Source organism: Notechis scutatus, chromosome 3, assembly GCF_049901735.1.
Source record: "Notechis scutatus isolate UNSWTSFEM ecotype Mainland chromosome 3, rNotScu1.2, whole genome shotgun sequence".
Taxonomy (NCBI): Eukaryota; Metazoa; Chordata; class Lepidosauria; order Squamata; family Elapidae; genus Notechis; species Notechis scutatus.
The window spans coordinates 117812927-117832787 of record NC_142011.1 but is presented as its reverse complement, the minus strand read 5'-3'; the positions used below and the strand labels follow the sequence as shown (position 1 = coordinate 117832787).

The 19861-nt window shown below is 38.9% G+C and overlaps 1 protein-coding gene across 4 annotated transcripts in view; it reads right to left on the bottom strand.

Moving 5' to 3' along the window:
* SORCS2 (sortilin related VPS10 domain containing receptor 2) overlaps positions 1 to 19861 on the bottom strand; it is a 133226-nt gene that overhangs the window by 37667 nt on the left and 75698 nt on the right. For all 4 annotated transcript variants that reach the window (XM_087961084.1, XM_087961085.1, XM_087961086.1 and 1 more), the window contains exons 10-14: positions 14021 to 14167; positions 9333 to 9435; positions 5343 to 5419; positions 3887 to 3978; positions 200 to 307 (exon numbers count right to left, since the gene is read on the bottom strand). In XM_087961084.1, the coding sequence (XP_087817210.1) occupies positions 200 to 307; positions 3887 to 3978; positions 5343 to 5419; positions 9333 to 9435; positions 14021 to 14167 (527 nt within the window). The remainder of the gene's footprint in view (positions 1 to 199; positions 308 to 3886; positions 3979 to 5342; positions 5420 to 9332; positions 9436 to 14020; positions 14168 to 19861) is intronic.

Sequence of the window (19861 nt, the reverse complement as noted above, 5' to 3'; positions counted from 1 at the left end):
CTCTCCCATTTAATTATCATAAATTAAATTTGCTTTCATTTCATTTAAAGATGTCCAACAAAAAAATGAAGATCTTGGATGTGTTCCTAAATTAATTACTTGGATAATTGTTTCATTACATTAAGTTAAACACTTCTAATTGTTGACGTTTATATTTTTCCCATGTAGTTGGTGGGCTGGTACAATAAAAGGTACTTACGTCATGACTAAAGTCTCATCCCCAGGTTCGCTAAGTAGGCCATCCACATACACAGAAATACTTGTGAAATTATGGGTGCTCCAAGTTTGACCTTCATCTACACTGAATCTGTAATGGAAGTAGTAAAATAATGAATACCTTTTCTTTAAATAATTTAATAGGATTCACAAAGTCCAAAGTAGTTAAACAGCAGATATTCTAAAGCTAACCATTATAGGTAGTCTTTGACTTATGACCATTTGCTCAGTGACCCTTCAAAGTTCTGCTGATGCTGAATGAATGGTGGTTAGGACCAGTCCTTGAAGTTCTGGTTGTTCCAGAAATTCTGCAATCGTATCATTGTAATCTAGAAGTCTAACAATCTGTTCACACTTACAATCAGTTGCCAAGCACCCCACAATCACATGAGCACTATTTGTAACCTCCAGTGTTGCTGGGTTATCTCTCCCACACTTGTACCTTCCCCCAGACCATCTGAACGTCTGCCACACTGGCCACCTATGCATCTCAGTGCACGCTCTCCAACCCTCTCTGTGCATCTTTTGTAACCCCTAACCTATACGCACTCTCTCCAACCCACATAGTACATCTTCTATATCCTTTCTAAACTCTCACCCTTGCACACCCTCCCTTACCCTGATGGTAGCTCTCTTGCACCCTCCCAGATCCTCTCTTCCATCCTTGAGCATTTCTTCTCACATACTCTCCTCAACCCTCATGCCCTGAACCCCTCTTCACTCTTTCCTCTATCCAGGAACCATTTACCTGTCTGCAGGTGTGGAACTTTCAGCTTCCTGACAGCTTCCCCAAATACTTGGTTGCGAGAAGCTGAGAGAAAGTTGCCTTGACTAACAGTTATGAGTTTGAGTTAATGATGGCAATCAGGATTACAGGGATCGCTGTCACTAAGCAACACACTCACACTTTACTATCACATTGTTTAGCTATTGAAATTCCAATCCCAATTGTCAGTAAAGGGCTACATGTATGCATATTTGAATTCTTTCCTTTGTAAAAAATAATTCTGCCACTAAAGTTATATCAAAAGAGATTATTTCAAAATCTGAAACAGATACAGGAAGTCCTTAATTTATACTATTCATTTAGTGACCGTTCAGATTTATGACAGTTTTTCACACTTATGACCACTGCAGAATCCCCATGGTCATGGGATCTAAATTCAGGTACTTGGCAATTGGCATATATTTATGACACTTGCACCATCTCAGGATCATATCATCATCCTTTGCAAACCTTCCCAGCCAGCCTCCAACAAGCAAAGTGAATGAGGGAAGCTGGATTTACTTAACAACAACGTGATTCACTTAATAACTGTAGTTATTTATTTAGGAACTATGACAAAATATTATAAAATGAGTCAAAATTCACCTTATAACCGTCTTGCTTACTAGAATAAATTTTGGGTTCACTTATGGTTGCAAGTTGAGAACTACCTGTATTTCAAACTCTTAATAGTTTATTCAGAACAATGCACCAAAAAAATCAGTGTGAATTAATCATACTAAAGAAAACACACAAAGGAAAATTATAAGATTTGTATGATGGGGTCCTCTGGCATCCAGTTTATGATATACACAAGTCCCTTATGTTCATAAAATTTGATCATGAGATCAGTATACTGTTCTGAGAGTCAATGTGGTAGGTCACAATGTAAGTAATATCTGAAAGTAAGAATCAAAATAATTATGAAATTTATCAAAACCTCAAAATAGTTCTTCTGGATGAGATCAAATTATTATCTTGTGCTGCATGCAGTTTGCATAATAGCCAATTAGATATCAATACCAATAGGAAATTATCTTCTAGGTATTTTAGAAGAGACATATACTAAATATTTCCAAATAGTTTAGAATAGTATCACCGGCAGCTATCTTTCTGCAGCTATACTATTCTTTTTTGCTCAACAAACCTAATATAGAAGACCAAAATAGTAGAAGACCCAGATTATTATACATATACATGGAAAACATCATTGTCAGGAGCACAAAGAAGATTCAGTGCACAGACTAGTGTTGCCAGAAAATAATAGTTTCAGCAGACAGCTTCCTAACTCTTTAAGGCAGGGCTGTTAAACTCCTGGCCCGCAGGTCAGATGCATCACATGCTGGCCACGCCCATGCCCGGTTTAGCAATTGGGAAAAAAGTCCCGATACATCATGTGACACCGCCATGACGACGTGAGTTTGACACCCCTGCTTTAACACAACACTAATTAAACCCCTTTTAAAGATATCCAAGTAGATAGGGATAGAAGGGGAATTTGTAGATGACACCAAGCTGGCAGGAATAGCCAAAAACCCAGAAGATAGGTTCAAGATCCAGAAGGACTTTGACAGGGTTGAAAACTGGGCCCTATCGAACAAAATGAAATTTAGTGGTGGGAAAAGTCAGGTTTTACACTTAGGCAAAAAAAAAAAAACCAAATGCACAGAGACGTATTAGATGAAATCTAGCAGTAACTACATGAGGGATCTAGGGAGTCCTAGTGGACAATCACTTATATATGAACCAGCAGTACGCAGCAGCTGCCAAAAAAGGCAACACAGTTCTAGGCTGCATTAACAGAGGGATAGAATCAAGCTCACGTGAAGTGTTAGAACCACTTTGTAAGGCCTTGGTAAGATCACACTTGGAATACTGCATCCAGTTTTGGTCACAACAGTATAAAAAAAAGATGTTGAGATTCTAGAAAGAGTGCAGAGAAGAGCAACAAAGATGGTTAAGGGGCTGGAAGCTAAAACATATGAAGAATAGTTGCAGAAATTGAGTATGTCTAGTCTAATGAAAAGAAGGATTGGGGAGACATGATAGCAGTGCTCCAATATTTGAGAGGCTGCCACAAAGAAGAGGGGCCAACCTGTTCTCCAAAGTACCTGAAGACAGGACAAGAAGCAATGGATGGAAACTAATCAAGGAAAGAAGCAATCTAGAACTAAGGAGAACAATTAATCAGTGGAACAACTTGTCTCACGAAATTGTGGGTGTTTCATCAATGGAGATATTTAAAAAGAGATTGGACAGCCCTTTGTCTGAAATGGTATAGGATCTCCTGCTTGGAGTGGGGGATGGACTGGAGGACCTTCAGCACCCCTTCCAACTCTACTATTCTGTTCTGTTTTTGTTATTCTTTCTATGATCAAATGCATCCATCGCATAAAGCCCAATGAAAGTCTTGAGTGGTAGAGGATCTCCTGCCACAGACAGGAGGTTGAACTAAAAGACCTCCAAGCTCCCTTCTAACCTTATTGTTCTATTTTCTAGGTTCTAGATAGCTATTTATAGATGCCTAAAGGGGGTGGGGGAGAATGATCTCCTTACCTATGTTTTATTTCCTGATTTCCATGGATAAATGTATTTATTACATATATGAATATAACTAGCAAACATGGATGTTTCAAAAGTGCTTTTCAAAAAGCATCTGGACTTTCTGGTTTTTCTTTGAAGATGTTTCACTTCTCATCCAAGAAGCTTCTTCAGCTCTTGCCTCTTGAAAAAGCATCCTTGGGACAACCATGACCTGGATGACTGAGGAACTCCATAGACATTTAGCAAACATGGAGCAAATATTAAATTAGTAAATAACTCTCTTAGGGAAAAAACATTTTAGTTGGAATATTTTTGGCACTGAAAATACAGTAGACTAATGAAAGTTTGCTGTAGAATTACTTGAGTATTTTCAGAGGAATAGATGTATCTTTGATGGCCACAATCACACCACCATGATCCAAATATAAGATATGATGCTCCTCTTCAAAAACCTAATGGCCAGGAAAAGAAAAACAACAAAGTAATTAGGTTTTCAAGAAAACTGTATTAGCATATTGGATCAAAAATAGACTAATATTGGAAGAGGGGAGAGGAGATTCATTAGACTGGGGAGGGGGGACACACGCACTGAAATCTGGGAAAAACTGGAGTGACAACAGAATGAGGGAAATGGGGGGGGGGAGAGAAATAACAATGGAGATTAGGAAATGATGACAATTTCATGAAAATTGTAACATCAATTACAGGTAGTCCTCACTTTATAACAGTTCACTTAGTGATCATTTGAAGTTACAATGGCACAGAAAAAAGTTACTTATGACCATTTTTCACACTTATGACCTTTGCAGCATCCCCATGGTCATGTGATTTATATTCTGATGTTTGACAACTGACAACATTTATGATGGTTGCAGTGTCGTGGGGTCACGTGATCCCCTTTTGCAACCTTCTGACAAAGAAAGTCAATTGGGAAGCAAGATTCATTTAACAACCATGTTACTAATTTAACAATGCAGTGATTCAGTTAACAAATGTGACAAGAAAAGTCGTAAAATGGGGCAAAACTCACTTAACAAATGTCTTGCTTAGTAACTTAAATTTTGGGCTCAATTGTGGTCATAAGTCGAGGACTACCTGTATTTTGGGTCATGAAAATAGCAAAAGAAACATGGGAAAGATGGGAAAGTATGTAAAGGTGAAAGATAAAGAAAGAAAGTATTCCAAGTGATGAGAATACATTCATCTAAAATATCATTCAAGAAAGAAATAAGTTATACCATAATTAAAAAATGGCTCGCTATGCTTTCCTAAGGCTATAGTCCTCTGCATATTTATTAAATGCAAAAGCAATTAATTTTATTTAAATATGCTTAGACCTAGACTGCAATTAACTAAATGTTTAAAAAGTGATTATATCATCAAGCCTCCAAGAAAAAAATCCCAGTAGTAATAAAAGATAGATGATAAAAGAAATCATATCCTTAATCTAGTTGTTGATGTATACAAAAACATATTCTACTGGGCACGGCAGTGTGGCAAGATGATTGCTAATAAATAATAACTCATTCATTCTTTCTGTCTTGATTTGGACTATCAATAAGGCCCCAGCTATTGATAATGAATAGCTTGGTCATATTAGGATTCACACATGAGGCCTTTCCTTCAGCTTGATTGATTTATTGAAAAGTTTATTTCTCTCTATATTTTCTTTTCACTGAATCAGAACATATTTATGGGTTGCAAGATTGTGTTATTTTATATTAATATATTTATTTCTCACCTTTATTAATAAACAAACAAGTACATAAATATAAAAATATGTAAAATGAACAAATACATCACTTCATTTCAATACCTGTCTCCATGTTTTGCCACAATCAGATGTTATATACATTTCTTCTTTGTATTCCACAAGCTGGGCACCCAGATTTCCTGAGAATAAAAGTATAATAATAATAGTAAAATTACTAAAGTATTGCAAATGTTTACTGCAATTATTTCTTCAAAGACTCCTATTCTCCACCCATCCTTATGGCTGAAAAACTCCTTCTACATGCAGAGCAAAAGAGAATCCCTACGATAGATTATACTTTAGGCTTGCCATCCAGCTGGCTTCCACACATAACTTGGAGGAAATTGAAGCTTCACACACAACTTGGAGGCTGTCAAGTTGGAGAAGATTATCCTAAAGCCACAATTGGTCCAATAATAACACCCACCAAAAAAATAATGTGGGACCTGTTCTCAGAGGCACTGATGATAGGTAGCCCCTAACAGCAGGTTACATATTAATGTTTTTAGTTTATAGCACAGGTGTTAAACTCGATTGTGCCACATAACATCACGTGACATATCACGACTTTTTCTCCCTTTGCAGAGCTGGGGTGGGCATGGCCTGTGCATGATGCATCTGGCCCAGGGACCACCAGTTTGATACCCCTGGTTTATAGTATTTATCCTTTATCTTTGTACCCCATTTTTATTCAATAACTTAAAAGCAGGACATATAAAAATATTTTACTTTAATCTAACAGCAATACAACTACACTACATAAATTAAGTTGAGCGATGCTACTTTTCCAAGACAGTATGTAAATTTCATGACTGGGTAATGACAAACCCTAACATAACCACATTTCAAGAAGTTCCCAAGTTCTATGCTTACATGATCTGCCATATTATGAGTACCCAAGAAAATAGTCACTAATACCTTCACTAGACTCACCATTGTGTTATAGTAGTATATACCAGGACTTAGTCTATTGTGATTTTTTTTTCTGTCATCAGAATCTTCAACACTATCAGAAATTACTAGTTCTATTTATTCTGATATTGCTCAGATATCCTCTAAGGTACATTGATCAAAACTACCTTGCAACTTGCTTGCAAGTGCTTTGGATTCATTGCTTTACATTCCTACTGTTTCAGCGACCTGTTCCTTAGTTTTATCTTTGATGTAATAGTCATTAGTTGAAAAAAACTGCTTCTGTTTATTTTTATGATCTGATTTTATTCCTCGGTATTTGAATCAATTTCTTCACTCTGACTTCTTCTTCTCCAGACCCAAAAGAAAAAAATGCCAACTCCTTCCTCATATTCTTCACAACAGCTGTTACTCTGGAATGACTAAAAGCTGCTGAACTTGGAGACAAACAGCCAGACATCTTCTCTAGGGTCTAGGATCATTTCCCATGGCTGACGTCCCGCACAAAGGCACAAATAGAGTGAAAGTCTCTCTACCACCCTATCTGTGCAGGTTCTGACCCCAAATAAATCTTTGCAGATTTATTTCAATGTTTTGTCTTAATGACTGCAAGTCAACCTGTGCAAAGAAGTTAGGCTACTAGAAAAGATGAGTCATTGCAGAAGGAGAGCTATGTTAACCTATGGTGGGAAAAATAGAGAAGTTTGATACCACCTTTTCTGATTAACAATTTTTATTAAAAGTATCCATGAGCTGCAGCTCATTTCATCGAATGAACTGCATGGCTAGATTGATGTAGGATTTAAACTGTGATAAAATGAGAAAGGAAAGAAGAAAGAGACAGGTTGGTTATATAGATGCAGTTTACATGCCAGACAGAGTGCAAGTTCCTCAACAATTAACAATTATAATGTGTTAAAAACCAATATGCTTGTCGAAATCCAAGATTGCCTGGAAATTTGATGTGAGTTCAACTATTTCTTGCTTAGTGGTTCTGTTTTCCAAAAATGTTTGAGATCTTCAATGGAGTTCTGGGAGATTGAAATGCTCAAATATTACTTTGTCCCTATTTTGAGTCCTAATTTCAAACTTGTGACCATTAATTTTTTTACACAGAGTTATCCTGTTTGTTCTATGAATAATCCAGAGGAACATTGCTGGCATGTATCACATTAGAACATCTGCAAAGGTGTTTCTAATCTTGTGCGTGTGCTTGTTAGGGCCTATGATAAGAACAATTCTATTGTTTCTTATTGCTTGTGAGAATTTGCTTCAGGTTGCATGGTGTCTGCATATTATTTCAGGTTTGCCATCCAGTGCTTGAGAGTACAGTGTTATTATCCAGTATGGATTGTAGCTTATTAATAATTTGTTTGAGAGGCTTGAACTAACTGTGGATGATAATCACTCTTCTATTTCTATTGTCTATCTTTTAATAGATCCTGCTTGGGAACTGATCTAGCTCTATTGATTTTTCTGTTTATATTCTTGGGTGAGGAATTCAGTCTCCTGAATTCCTGCTGGCTTAATTCTATCAGCAAGCATCTGTCTCAGGTAAGTCAGAACAAATGAAGTTGAAGTGTACAGACTGGGTATAGATGATGGATGTGGACTCTGTTCTGGAAGCAAGTAGGTATGCAAGGCAATTTATACATTTCCTACACACTGCAGCATTTGTGTATCAAATGTTTAGTTTTAAAGTAATCAGGAAGTGGATGTGTGCTGACTGCCAGTTAGATTTCTTTTTATTCAGCTCTAAATACCAAGCAGCTTTTCCCCTTACACACAATCATTCATAGTTTTCCATTCCTAATCATAGTTTATGTGAATCAACATGGAGGGTTGTTAAGATTGCACACAGTGAACTTCTGTGCTAGGTACAAGGTGAAATAACTGGTTTCAATGACTCATCTGTAGAACCAGTAATATTTCTAAGGACACATGAAGTTAGAAACATACAGTCTTCTACAGGGAGAAAATGTGTGTATCTAATATGAAGGCCTAAATGCTAGACTTAATCTGTAAATTTAAAAATGAAGTCTGCAGCTTACAAACCACACATATCCTTGTGCTGAGCCTGTATTTAACAATTATTTCTTGGTAGCCCTTCATGTTACTATGTTCCCACGCAGACATTCAGACAAAACAATTTATACTTGCTTTGTTAACAAGGGGCTAAGAGTAGGGATTTAGTTTAGATAATCATAGTTCTCACATAAAAAGGAGGGTGTAGATAGGCAGTAAAACTTTTTTAAAAACCATTCAAGAGGATTCTGAGATGAATAAGCTTTGAAATGGAGGTGATGATTGGCAGCTTAAATGACTAACTTGATCCTAATTCTACTGGTTGCTGAAGATATACTGTTGGTTTCATTCCAGAGAAATAATAACTAGTGAACCTAAACTGGATTGGGCAGTGAGTGTTCAGCACCACTGTAACTTTGAATGGTTACTGAACAAGTAAGTGGTCATTAAACAAAATTACCTGTAGCTGTGAAATATAACATAGAGAATGTTTCAGGCTATTATTGCTGATTTTGGCCACCTATGTTTTTTTTTTACGCAGTCCAATTTCCATCTCAAATGACCTTGCCCCCTTAACCTCAATTTAACTCCTATGCAGTTGGAATGAGATTTTGTCCCTTCAGCTCTTAAATGAGAGGCAAAGTCCAAGAAGCTTCATAAAGTGTAGGAGCCCTGTGACTTTACTAGAGGCTCTTTCAGAAGGCAACGGCCTGAACATATTATTTGAAAAGGGGAGAGAAATACAGTATTTCAGATACCACTAATTGGCTTCCTCAAATATCCCCTTTCTATCTATTATATATAGTTCTCACTACCTATGCTTTTCCTAGCTAGGTAAACAAAATTTAGAGATCATGCATTTCCCACACAGATCAGAAATAATATCATGGTAGCATCTGTTATAGCAATATCTATAGAAAAAGGTAAAGCCAAAAAAGGGGGGAAAACTATTTCCAGTTACTTGATTTCATACACAACAGAGACAAACAGATAGGATGGAACAAAAACCAGTAACTGTTAGAGATAGGCAATTTGAGACAAAGTTGCAGTATTATGTATTTTTTTTTCCTGAAAAACACCAAAAGCAAAATATTAAGTTATCTCTTTTTTTTTTACCTGCCCCCATTATGAGTCCTGGTGCTGTATCCTTAGTATGAACCATCCCTGACACATATGGATTATCTGGCCAGCGCAGATGAAGATTAAGATGGCAATCAGGCTATAAAATTAACAAAGAAAAAACACTGTTTTTAGCAGAGTAAGTGGAATAACTTTAATTTCTGAAACAACCACACCAAGATTAAACAGAACAGAATTTATTGTTACTATTGTAATAATGGCATATTGAAATTTTCCCCATTGCACCAGCACAAAATATTACCACAGATAGTCCAGATAGTCCACCAGATATAATGAAACCTGCCCCTTATAGTCCCATTCTAGCAATCATTAGGTGAAATGTGTCACCTAACAACCTCCCCCCCCATCCCTGCTGTCCCAATGAAACATAAAACAAACAAGTGGGTTGTTAAGTAGAGTGTGGGGTACCTCCTGGGTGGGTGAGGCCATAGGAGGCCTAGTATAGACTCAGGCCTCCTGTGCTGGCCCTCTCAAGGCCTCCCCCACCCCTGAGATGTCCCATGCTCCACTTCTCATGCCTTGAGTCTCAACAGGCCTTTCCCCATTCCCACTGGGTACTCCCAGGCCTCAGGTCTGATTCCCACCGCACCAGGCAAAACACCCTTCTCCTTACTTACCTTCTGAAGGACACCAAGCCCTTTCTGAATGCTGGGATGACTTTCTTCTTTGCACAGCTGCATGGCACAGTTCCAAAAGTGGTCCCCATTTTGTCCCGCCCACATTGCTGCTGCTTCATTTTGTTGCCTTAACAAGCTCTGTATAGTACTGCAGCACTGTGTAATCTAAGCACTGTATAATCTAAGGCAGCAGAATGAAGCATCTTGTCTGGCAGATGACATTTTGCCACCTGCCACAAACTGGTGGGGCAAACTGGTGGCCACATTCAGGTTGCTGCCGCACAGCCCGGGGACGATCGACTTTGTTCTGCTTACCTTCACAAGGTCTTCAGATTGCTGCAAAAGCTTTTTTTTTTTTTTTTTTTTGCATCATTCAAGCCTCTGTGGCACTGAGCAGATCTCTCTAAGGCAGCAAAATGAAGCAATTTCTCTGGGAGCTGCCATTTTGTTCCTGCCCCGAAGCAAACAGGACAAAGTGGTGGCCACATTTGGGTCACTGCAGCACAGCCTGGGGACACATGCCCTGCCCTCCTTGTACAACATAAGCGCTGGAGAACTTCAGAAGGTAAATATGCGGCATGAGGGGCATGTGGGGAGGAGGCCCAAGCACTGCAGGGTTCCAGCAGGATGGGATGAGGGTGGAGAGAGGCGGGTGAGGGCTGCAGCAACCTTGTGATGGATCGTAAGGGTGAAAAATCGCAGGTCCACTACAACCATCATAACTTTCATATGTAGCCATCATATGTAGCTTTTGGGGGTGGGGTTCTAATTTTGAATGTTCATTAAATGGTTTGTCATGCCTCGAAGATTACCTGCACATCATGAGCATGTAAAAATACTGTATGACATCTTAATGCAATACATACAGGTAGTTTTTACTTACCAAATGTCTCTTAAACAACCATTTAAAGTTATGATTGTAGTAACAAAACCCAGTTTTGTTGCAGCATCCTGTGATCAAATGCTATTCAGGTGCTCTGCAATTGGTGCACATTCATGTGATCACCATTTGTATGCTTTTTAATTGGCTTATAACAGAGTTAATGGAGAATGTGGAAGTAAATGTTCCAGTCATATGATGATTCTCTTAATGATTGTGGTGATTTGCTTAATGACCAAAGCAGAAGTGAGGACATAAACCTGTCACAGTCATATGATGCTTTGTTTAGTAATTCTGGTAGCAATCCCAATTTTGATTGCTAAATGAGGACTACTTGTAATTTTATTCTTTGAAATTAAACACAGACATCTACTTTGAAGACTTGTATATTCCAAAGAGATATAAATCTGTTTTAAAACTATTTTTGCCATTTTAAAAATATACCAGATACAAATGCCAGAAGAATAACTGCTCATGTTCACAAGACAGAAGCTTAGTCCCAAGATTTTATAAATGTACCTTAATCAGTTTAATAGTATTTATTCAGCATAGTCTCTGATCCTTGCTTTCAGACATTTGAAGTTTTAATCATCCTAATGATGATTTGGTATTTGGGTTTTTAATTATACTTTCCCCAAAGAGATATAAAAGAAAAATATTGACAAGATTAAACTGAATTAAACAGAACTATATTATATTTGAATGAACCTTCTGTATAATCCAAAGAAAGTCCTTTGATTTAATTAAAGTGGGATAATTTTTATTTGTCCAATGTTTTAATGATTATAATTGATGAAATCTAATATGTATAAAAGTACACCTTTCACTTTACTTGAAATAAATTAAATTTGCTTTTTATTATTTAATTCATATGAACATAGATTAAATCAAGCTAGGTATATCCAAGTCCAAAATATATACCCTGTTTCTCCAACAATATGGCCTCCCCCAATAGGAAGTCCCAGCATGTTTTATAGGCATGAAATGAAATTAAGCCCCTCCCCAAATTAAGGCCTATATTAAAACATGCGAAATGTGGGAATGGTGGGGTGGCTTGCCGTTAGGAAGTACTTTTGTTGCACACCGGATATGGTGCTGCCTGCGTTGACCCCGATACGAAGTGCCCCACCAACGCCAAGGTCAACATCCAAGCCATCGCCGCCCGCCCGCCCGAAGATGCAAGGGAGGGAATTAAGTCACCCCGAAAAGATGGCCTAGCCATTTTTTCAGGGCTCAAAAAAAAATAAGACCCAGCCTTATTATATGAGAAACACGGTAGTTTAATCAACTATAAAAATTCCAGCACTGGAAGTATGAGGCCTGGGCCAGGTCTTTCCAGTCTTTCATATTGATTATCCTTTCATTAACATGGCATCTTCAAGTCCCAGTTGGCTTATACTGTATATTCAGGTGTGAAACATACAGTAAGTAATGAACTTTTGTTTGCAAACCTATTACCAACTCTCTGTATTGCTACAATTCATACTGGATAATAACACTCATTAACAACAGTGGAAATAATCTTTGGAGATTTGAAATAACTGTTAATTGTTAAAAGTTTTTTATTTTTATGTTATAACCTATAAAAATTTCAATTTCAATTGAACAGTGTGTTGCCTAGGTACATGTTATTTTAGAAAATAATGATCAAAATATTTACAGCAATGGTCATTACATCGATATTAATTCTATAGTAGTAATAATGTTTGCTTGAAATAACTGTTAATATTCTGGACCATGCCTGAGTTTTAGTGCTTGGCAAGCCTGCTTCCAGTCTCAGGATTACTTCAGAAACACATTTGGGAGCACTTACTCCAGCCCTAAGAAAAGATTTAATTAATTCCTCTCTGTTGCTGAATATTGTGGTTTATATTGTAATTGCCTACATCAGGGGTGTCAAACTGGTGGCCTGTAGGTTGGATGTGTCACGTGCAGGCCATGCCCACCCCAACTTTGTGAAGGGAAAAAAATGTCATGAAAAGTCATGTGACGGCAGTGTGATGCCATGAGTTTAACATCTCTTCTTCCTCACATGAAACTTTTTATTTAAATAATCAATTATTCCCCAAAATGTCATCCACTGATGTAAAATTCACTGCACAAAGGTTTCATTGTATTATTGTATTTCCCATCTGTTTTTTGGGACGTTATAAATGCAGTTCATTCTTCATTTAATCAACCTATACTGTGATTTAACTTGGGTTGGAAAAACATAGTTACCTAAAGTCATTTGGTGGACTTCAGAGTTACGTGAGGAGTTAAAGTTAAGTTTCCATTATCCCAAATCAATATTTTAGACTGCAAAATCTCTACATGCTCTCCATCCAAAATATGTTGAGGTCAATTTTTCTTTTCCTCAGTTTCTCTCTTGCAAATGCTAGAAAACTCACAATTCTATCTTTATCATTGTTGAACACATATTACTTAAATTGCTATTGTTGCCACAATTGATGACTTGAAACTAAAGACTGAAAGTCCCAAAGGTACTTTTTCAGGAGGCAACTGAACTTGCTTATTTTTTTTTTCTTTGAAGACTTCTTTCACTTCTCATCCAAGAAGCTTCTTCAGCTCTGACAGGATAGTGGGGAATGGAAGGATTTATATACTTTACAGACATCTGGTCATTTGTATCCTTTTAGAGAGTCCTTGAAGCTCTTGGAAGTTTATCTGTGTCCTCAGGGTCACCTGAGTAGTGCTCCTGGTTCCTGTAGTCTGTAATTTCTTCATCTGGAAATCCATTCCTACTCCCACACCATTCATCCCAAATTGTATAGCTAAAAGTTGCCTCCTAAAAAAGCACTTTGGGATTACCATGACCTGGATGTCTGAGAATCTCTGCAGACTTTTAGCTATACGATATCTGGAATAGATATCAACAGAGATTTACTTAAAGCTTTCAGGAAGATAAATGTTTATAAATCACTTTGGAAATATAATTTTCAGCTGTTGAAGTCTAAAATGTTTCCTTCTTATTGTACGGTACAGATTCTTTCATTGATAGAAAACCAAACATAGTAGAACATAATAACAGTTCAAATTATATTCTATATACTTCATAAAATAATTCCATATTTAATGGTTTTCTCATCATCAACCTATTTTTTATGTCTTTGTTAAATAAACAGGGTTTTTTTGTTGCTATTTTAAGAGCAGGGGGAAATACTCACTGGTTTGCAGACAGTTGGTTTCCCATTCATATCAGTAGCTGGGGGTATGAGATAATCCCAGTTACGGCCTTTATTAAATGTTATAAGAGTGGTAACTTTTCCATTTATTTTCTGATTAGCCAAAAACACTCCTTTGACACCTTTAACCTATGTTACAAATATAATATATAGCCAAGTTAATAAACAACCATCAAATATATATATACATATTAAATATATTAAGATTCATTTGCTACTAGTAGAAAAGTGAGCGTGTCAGTAGCTTGAAATAGAACTACTTTCAAAAATTAGGATCTGACCAAGGCAGAAACAGAAAGGCCTTTACCATTTTTCCCACCAATAAGGATGCCTTTCTAAGAAAATTCTTGTCAACATATATATTAGTTAGTTATAAACATTGCAGGCATTCTGTTGATGTCATTATAAAATAACAAGAGCTAACTGGAGCTGAAGTAGATTTTGCTGTTATGGGAGCAATTTTCTAGTATTTCTCCTCCCCCTTCCAAATATACCCAAACAAAGAGAGCAATTGTTCCTTTAGTTATGTTTTGACTCCTAAACCAGCCGTACCCTTTCAGGGGCTGCTCTAATTCTACATTTCAAGAAATTATCTGCCTCAGTACTCTTATAAAGAACTATTTAATGATATATGTACTGCTGATTGAGGGAACACTGATCTAGATAAAATCTTTTGAAATTCATTTTCATGTGATTGTTCATGAAGTCACAGTCTTTCTCAACCAGAATAAAAAAAATCATCTTTCTAAACCAGAAATCTATTTTCCTTGTATGGTTAAATTATCTGAAGTTTTGTTGAACATCCATTATACCACATTTTAGATTGCTAATTGCTATGCAAGTAAATTATGCTGTAGTATGTAGCAGCAGATCATCGAGGAATAACATTTTCTCTTCCCAACAGAAAGATAAAGAACAATTCTGAAGAGGGCGGAGCTGGCGTCGCGACGATACGGCATGCGATCTTGGAGGTCTGAGATCGCTGCTGATATCTTTGCTCCTGGACGGTCCTATCGGATCTAAACCGTCCCGAAGAGACGGTGAAAGTTAAGAGCGCATCCTGTCGATCCCAGGGATACCGCAAAGTCCCTGGTAGATCCAGGAGAAGCTCTTCTTGCCAGCGGCAAAGAGGCAGCCATTAAAGCTGCTGAAGTTGGGACAGCTCCGAAACGGAAGAGAGCAGAAAGAGAGAGTGTGCCGGTTTGGTGAGAACTTTTTTTTAATTCTAAGATCTGAAAGGACACCCTAAGGAAAAGAAAGAATCTGTAAAAGTTTTGACAGAAGTGATTAAGCGGCGATTTTAAACAGGAATGTCAAAGTAATGTGTTTTTTTTTCTCATTGCTGGATTTTCTATATATGATCTTGTATTTTGAAACTGGACTGGTTTTTTCATTTATATCTATTTCTTTCTTCTCCTTTTTGATTTTGTAATATTTTAGGCTAGAGGCTCCCTTTTAGTTATTTTTTTTTAAAATATCTTTTTCTTTTTTTTATTAATTCTTATTATATCTTGCTTGGAAAAGGAGGGGGAAAGTGAGAGCAAAGAAACTTTGTAACACTGCCAACTAGAGGCTTGAAAATATTCTATTTCCCTGTGACCAGACAAAGCTGAGAAAGAAAGAACTGAGGCTCTTTTTCAAGGTCATTGCTATTTGATAAGATAGAGGGAAGAGCATGGGAGAGTATTATTGCAGGTGCTCTTCTGGGTTTCTATCAACAGCTGGAGTCTGGTGTTGAAACGTAGGGGGAAAAAGGTGATAAGTTCTTGGAGAAGAGAGTTATAATAAGAGCCTTGGATAATTAAACAAAGTGCAGTGTGCCCTTTTTACTTTTCCTAAGTTGTGCTATCCCTCCTCATCAGCTTTATTGTATTTCTTTTTATCTTTTTTTTGTAATAACTATATGGGTTTTTGGCTTTGTTGGAGCTTGTCTTTGTTTTTCTTTTTTTCTTTGGAAGTCCAATCTCTATGTTTGCTTTTTATTTTAAAGGGAAAGCCTTAAAAGCCTTTTTTCCCCCTTTCCTGGTATTTTTGTTTTTTCATCTACCTTTCTGGTTTATTCTTATGCACTTTTTTCTATTTGAGACCTTTCAATTGGATTAAGGTGTTGAAGAACCTGAAGAATTTTTCCTTTTCCTTTTTTTCTTTTTTTTCTTTTCTTAAGTCTTTTTCTTCATCAAACTATTGATTGGATTAAGGTAAGGTATACAAGAACCTGAAGAAATTTTGTCCTCCCTTTTTTTTTCTTTTTTAAAAATTATTATTATTGGGCTTCTTTTTTCTACTATTTTTATTTTGAACTATAATTGGTTACTACATAATCGGATTAAGGTTTAGAAGAACCTGAAGATTTTGAATTGCTTAAAATGAGTAGGAAATTTATAGCTCCTGGTTCTTCAACTTCTACTTCTTCCTCTCCACCATCTGGAGGACAACGTTCAATACAGACAATGTTAAAGCAAGAAAAAGAACAAGAAAAAGTGACTCTGCAGATGATTATGCAAGGAATTCAAAATATTCAAGCAAGATCAGAGAATATTGAAAAGAGAATAGAGAACATTGAACAAAGAACAGAGAACATTGAACAAAGAACAGGGAAAACCGATGAAAAAGTGGAGAACATCCAACAAATGATGTTGAAGTATGATGAGAGATTCCAAAAAATTGAAGAAGATAAACAAAGAGACAAGAAGATTGGAGATATTGATAATAGATTAACGGTTATCTTGAACAAGATAAAAGTGGTATGTTGAGATGGGAGATGGATAGATCAGAATTCTATCTTAGATTCCAAAACGTAGAGGAAGAAAAAGGACAAAACCTAGCTGAGATAATGATAGAAATACTGGCTGAAGCTTTGGAAATAACTCAAGAGAAGATGATGGATGGAATAGATGAGGTTTATCGAGTTTTCACAAGATATGCGATGAGAAATAGCTTACCAAGAGAAGTTCACAATCCTGACTAAAATGCTACTTTAAAAAGAGGTGAATTATAGATGGCTGATTCCAGAAGGTTTAATGTTCACATGGCAAGAACAGAGACATAGAATTGACTCAACTGAGAAAGCGGAATTATTTTATACAGAATTTTTGGAAGAAAAGAGGAAGAGGCAGAAAAAGAGATCTCACTAATTGAATTCCAAGAGGACTGCCAAATGGCGACTGAAAAAGAAGAAGGCGCAGTAGGTGGAAAGGTGGAAGCCAAAGAACAGCGTGAACTAAGATCTACGAGAGCTGCTAAACCTAACTATAAAATATAACCATGGAAGAGAAAAAATTGATTACAATTAATATAAATGGACTTAACTCAGCCGTTAAAAGAAGGAAAACCTTTCATAAATTAGAGAAATTAAAATTTGATATAATTTGTCTACAAGAAGTACATATTAAAAAACAATATGAGCAATTGTTGGTACAGCCAAAATTAGGGAAAATATTTACTTCCTTGACACAATGTAAGAAAAGAGGAGTGGTTTTATATATTAAAGAGACCACCCCAGCAAAATTGATCTATACCGATGATGATGGAAGAATATTAATGGTGGAAATAATAGATTATAATATGAAAACACTCCTGATTGCAATTTATGCTCCGAATGACAAACAAGAAGAATTCTACAAAAAATTACATATGAAAATAATCGAACTGGACTATGCTAATATAGTTATGATGGGAGATTTTAATGGAATTGTAGAAAATAAATTGGACTATACAGCACAGAAAACAATAAAGCAAAACAGACTCTCCCTAAATCTGTTTTTAAAATGGTAGATGAAATAAATTTAAAAGATACATGGAGAGAAAGAAATGCTAAAACTAAACAATACACCTTCTATTCAAATAGAGACTTATCATGGTCCAGAATAGATATGATATGGATGTCAACAGAATTAATAACTAACATTCAAGAAATAAATATTGAAAGAAGTACTTGGGCAGATCACAATCCAATGAAAATTAAATGGAAAGGACAAAAAAGAAGATCTAGATGGACGTTAAATAATACTATTTTAAAGGAAAAAGACTTCACACAGTGGATGGAGAAAGAATTGGCTTTTTTCTTTAGAGAAAACAAAAAAGAAGTCAATTCAGAAAAAAAGAAATCAATTTAGAATGTATGGGATACAATGAAGGCATATGTTAGAGCAGGGGTCCCGCGCTTGCCTCGGGAAGGAAAGGCAAAAAGGAAGAGCCGCGGCGGTGCTTTGCAACGGAGCAGCGGCACCGGAGGCTCAGGCTCAGCGGCTCCTGGTTTTGCCTTTTCCTTCCCAAGGCAACGCAGGACTGGAGCTGCACGGAGCTGCGCCGGCGGTAGCAACTCCTGACAGCCCCAGCCGGACACCTGAGCGGAGCCGGGCGAAACTGCCTGTTGCTGCTGCCGGAGCACCGCCGGTCGCTCCTCCAAGCAGCCCGCCTGCCCGCCGGCCTTCCCTCTGCCGCACAGCTCGGGGCCAGGCGCGAGCGCCCGCAAGTTAAAAAGGAAGCCGAAGTTGCCGGGCGGAACCCTTCCTGCTCCTCGGCGGGAAGACGCTCCAGCCTGCAAACTTTGCCTTTGCAAAGTTTAAGCCTGAAGCCCGAAACCAAGCAACTTCCCAGCAACTTTCGGCTTCCTTTTAACTCGCAGGCGCCGTGCCTGGCGGAGGGAAGCCCGGAGCCTCCTCCAAGCAGTCCGTCTGCCCGCCCGCTGGCTTCCCTCCGCCGTGCGGCTTGGGCCAGGCGCGAGCGCCCACGAGTTAAAGGAAGCCGAAAGTTGCTGGGAAGTTGCTCGGGCTCGGGCTTCCAGGGCTTTGCAAAGGCAAAGTTTGCAGGCGGGAGCATCTTCCGCCGAGGAGCTGGAAGCTGCCCACCCGGTGGCGGGACGGGCTGCTTGGAGCGGGCTGCCGTGCGGCTCGGCGAGGCGCGAGCACCCGCGAGTTAAAAGTTGCTGGGAAGTTGCTCGGTGCTGGGAGCAGGCTTTTAAAGTGCCGCCCGAGCAAAGTTTAAGCAGCCCGCCCGCCACGCCGGACGGAACCCTTCCGCTCCTCGGCGGGAGGACGCTCCACCCTGCAAACTTTGCCTTGCAAAGCCCTGGAAGCCTGAAACCCGAGCAACTTCCCAGCAACTTTCGGCTTCCTTTAACTCGCGGGCGCTCACGCCTGGCGGAGGGAAGCCCGGAGCCTCCCCAAGCAGCCTGCCTGCCCGCCGGGCTTCCCTTCCGCCGTGCGGCTCGGGGCCAGGCGCGAGCACCCGCGAGTTAAAAGGAAGCCGAAAGTTGCTGGGAAGTTGCTCGGGTGCTGGGAGCAGGCTTTTAAAGTGCCGCCCGAGCAAAGTTTAAGCCTGAAGCCGAAACCGAGCAACTTCCCAGCAACTTTCGGCTTCGCTTTAACTCTCGCGGCGCCGTGCTCGCCCGAGCCGCACGGCGGAAGGGAAGCCCGGAGCGCCGCCGGTCGCCTCCTCCAAGCAGCCCGCCTGCCCGCCCGCCCGCCCGCCAGGATTCCCTCCGCCGCGTGGCTCGGGGCCAGGCACGAGCGTCCGTGAGTTAAAACGAAGCGGAAAGTTGCTGGGAAGTTGCTCGGGTGCTGGGAGCAGGCTTTTAAAGTGCCGCCCGAGCAGGACCGCCGAGCCGAGAAATGGGGCACCAAGGCAGGGCAAGGCTCCACCAGCAGCGGCCTAGCTTTAGGTGGCTCCAAGCAGCCAGCCCGCCCGCCGCTCCTCGGCGGGAAGACGCTCCAGCCTGCAAGCTTTGCCTTTGCAAAGTTTAAGCCTGGAAGCCCCGGAAAAAAAGGGGATCGGCGGGACTCACTTTCGGAGAGGTCGCACTTGAAGGTGATTTCGAACTCC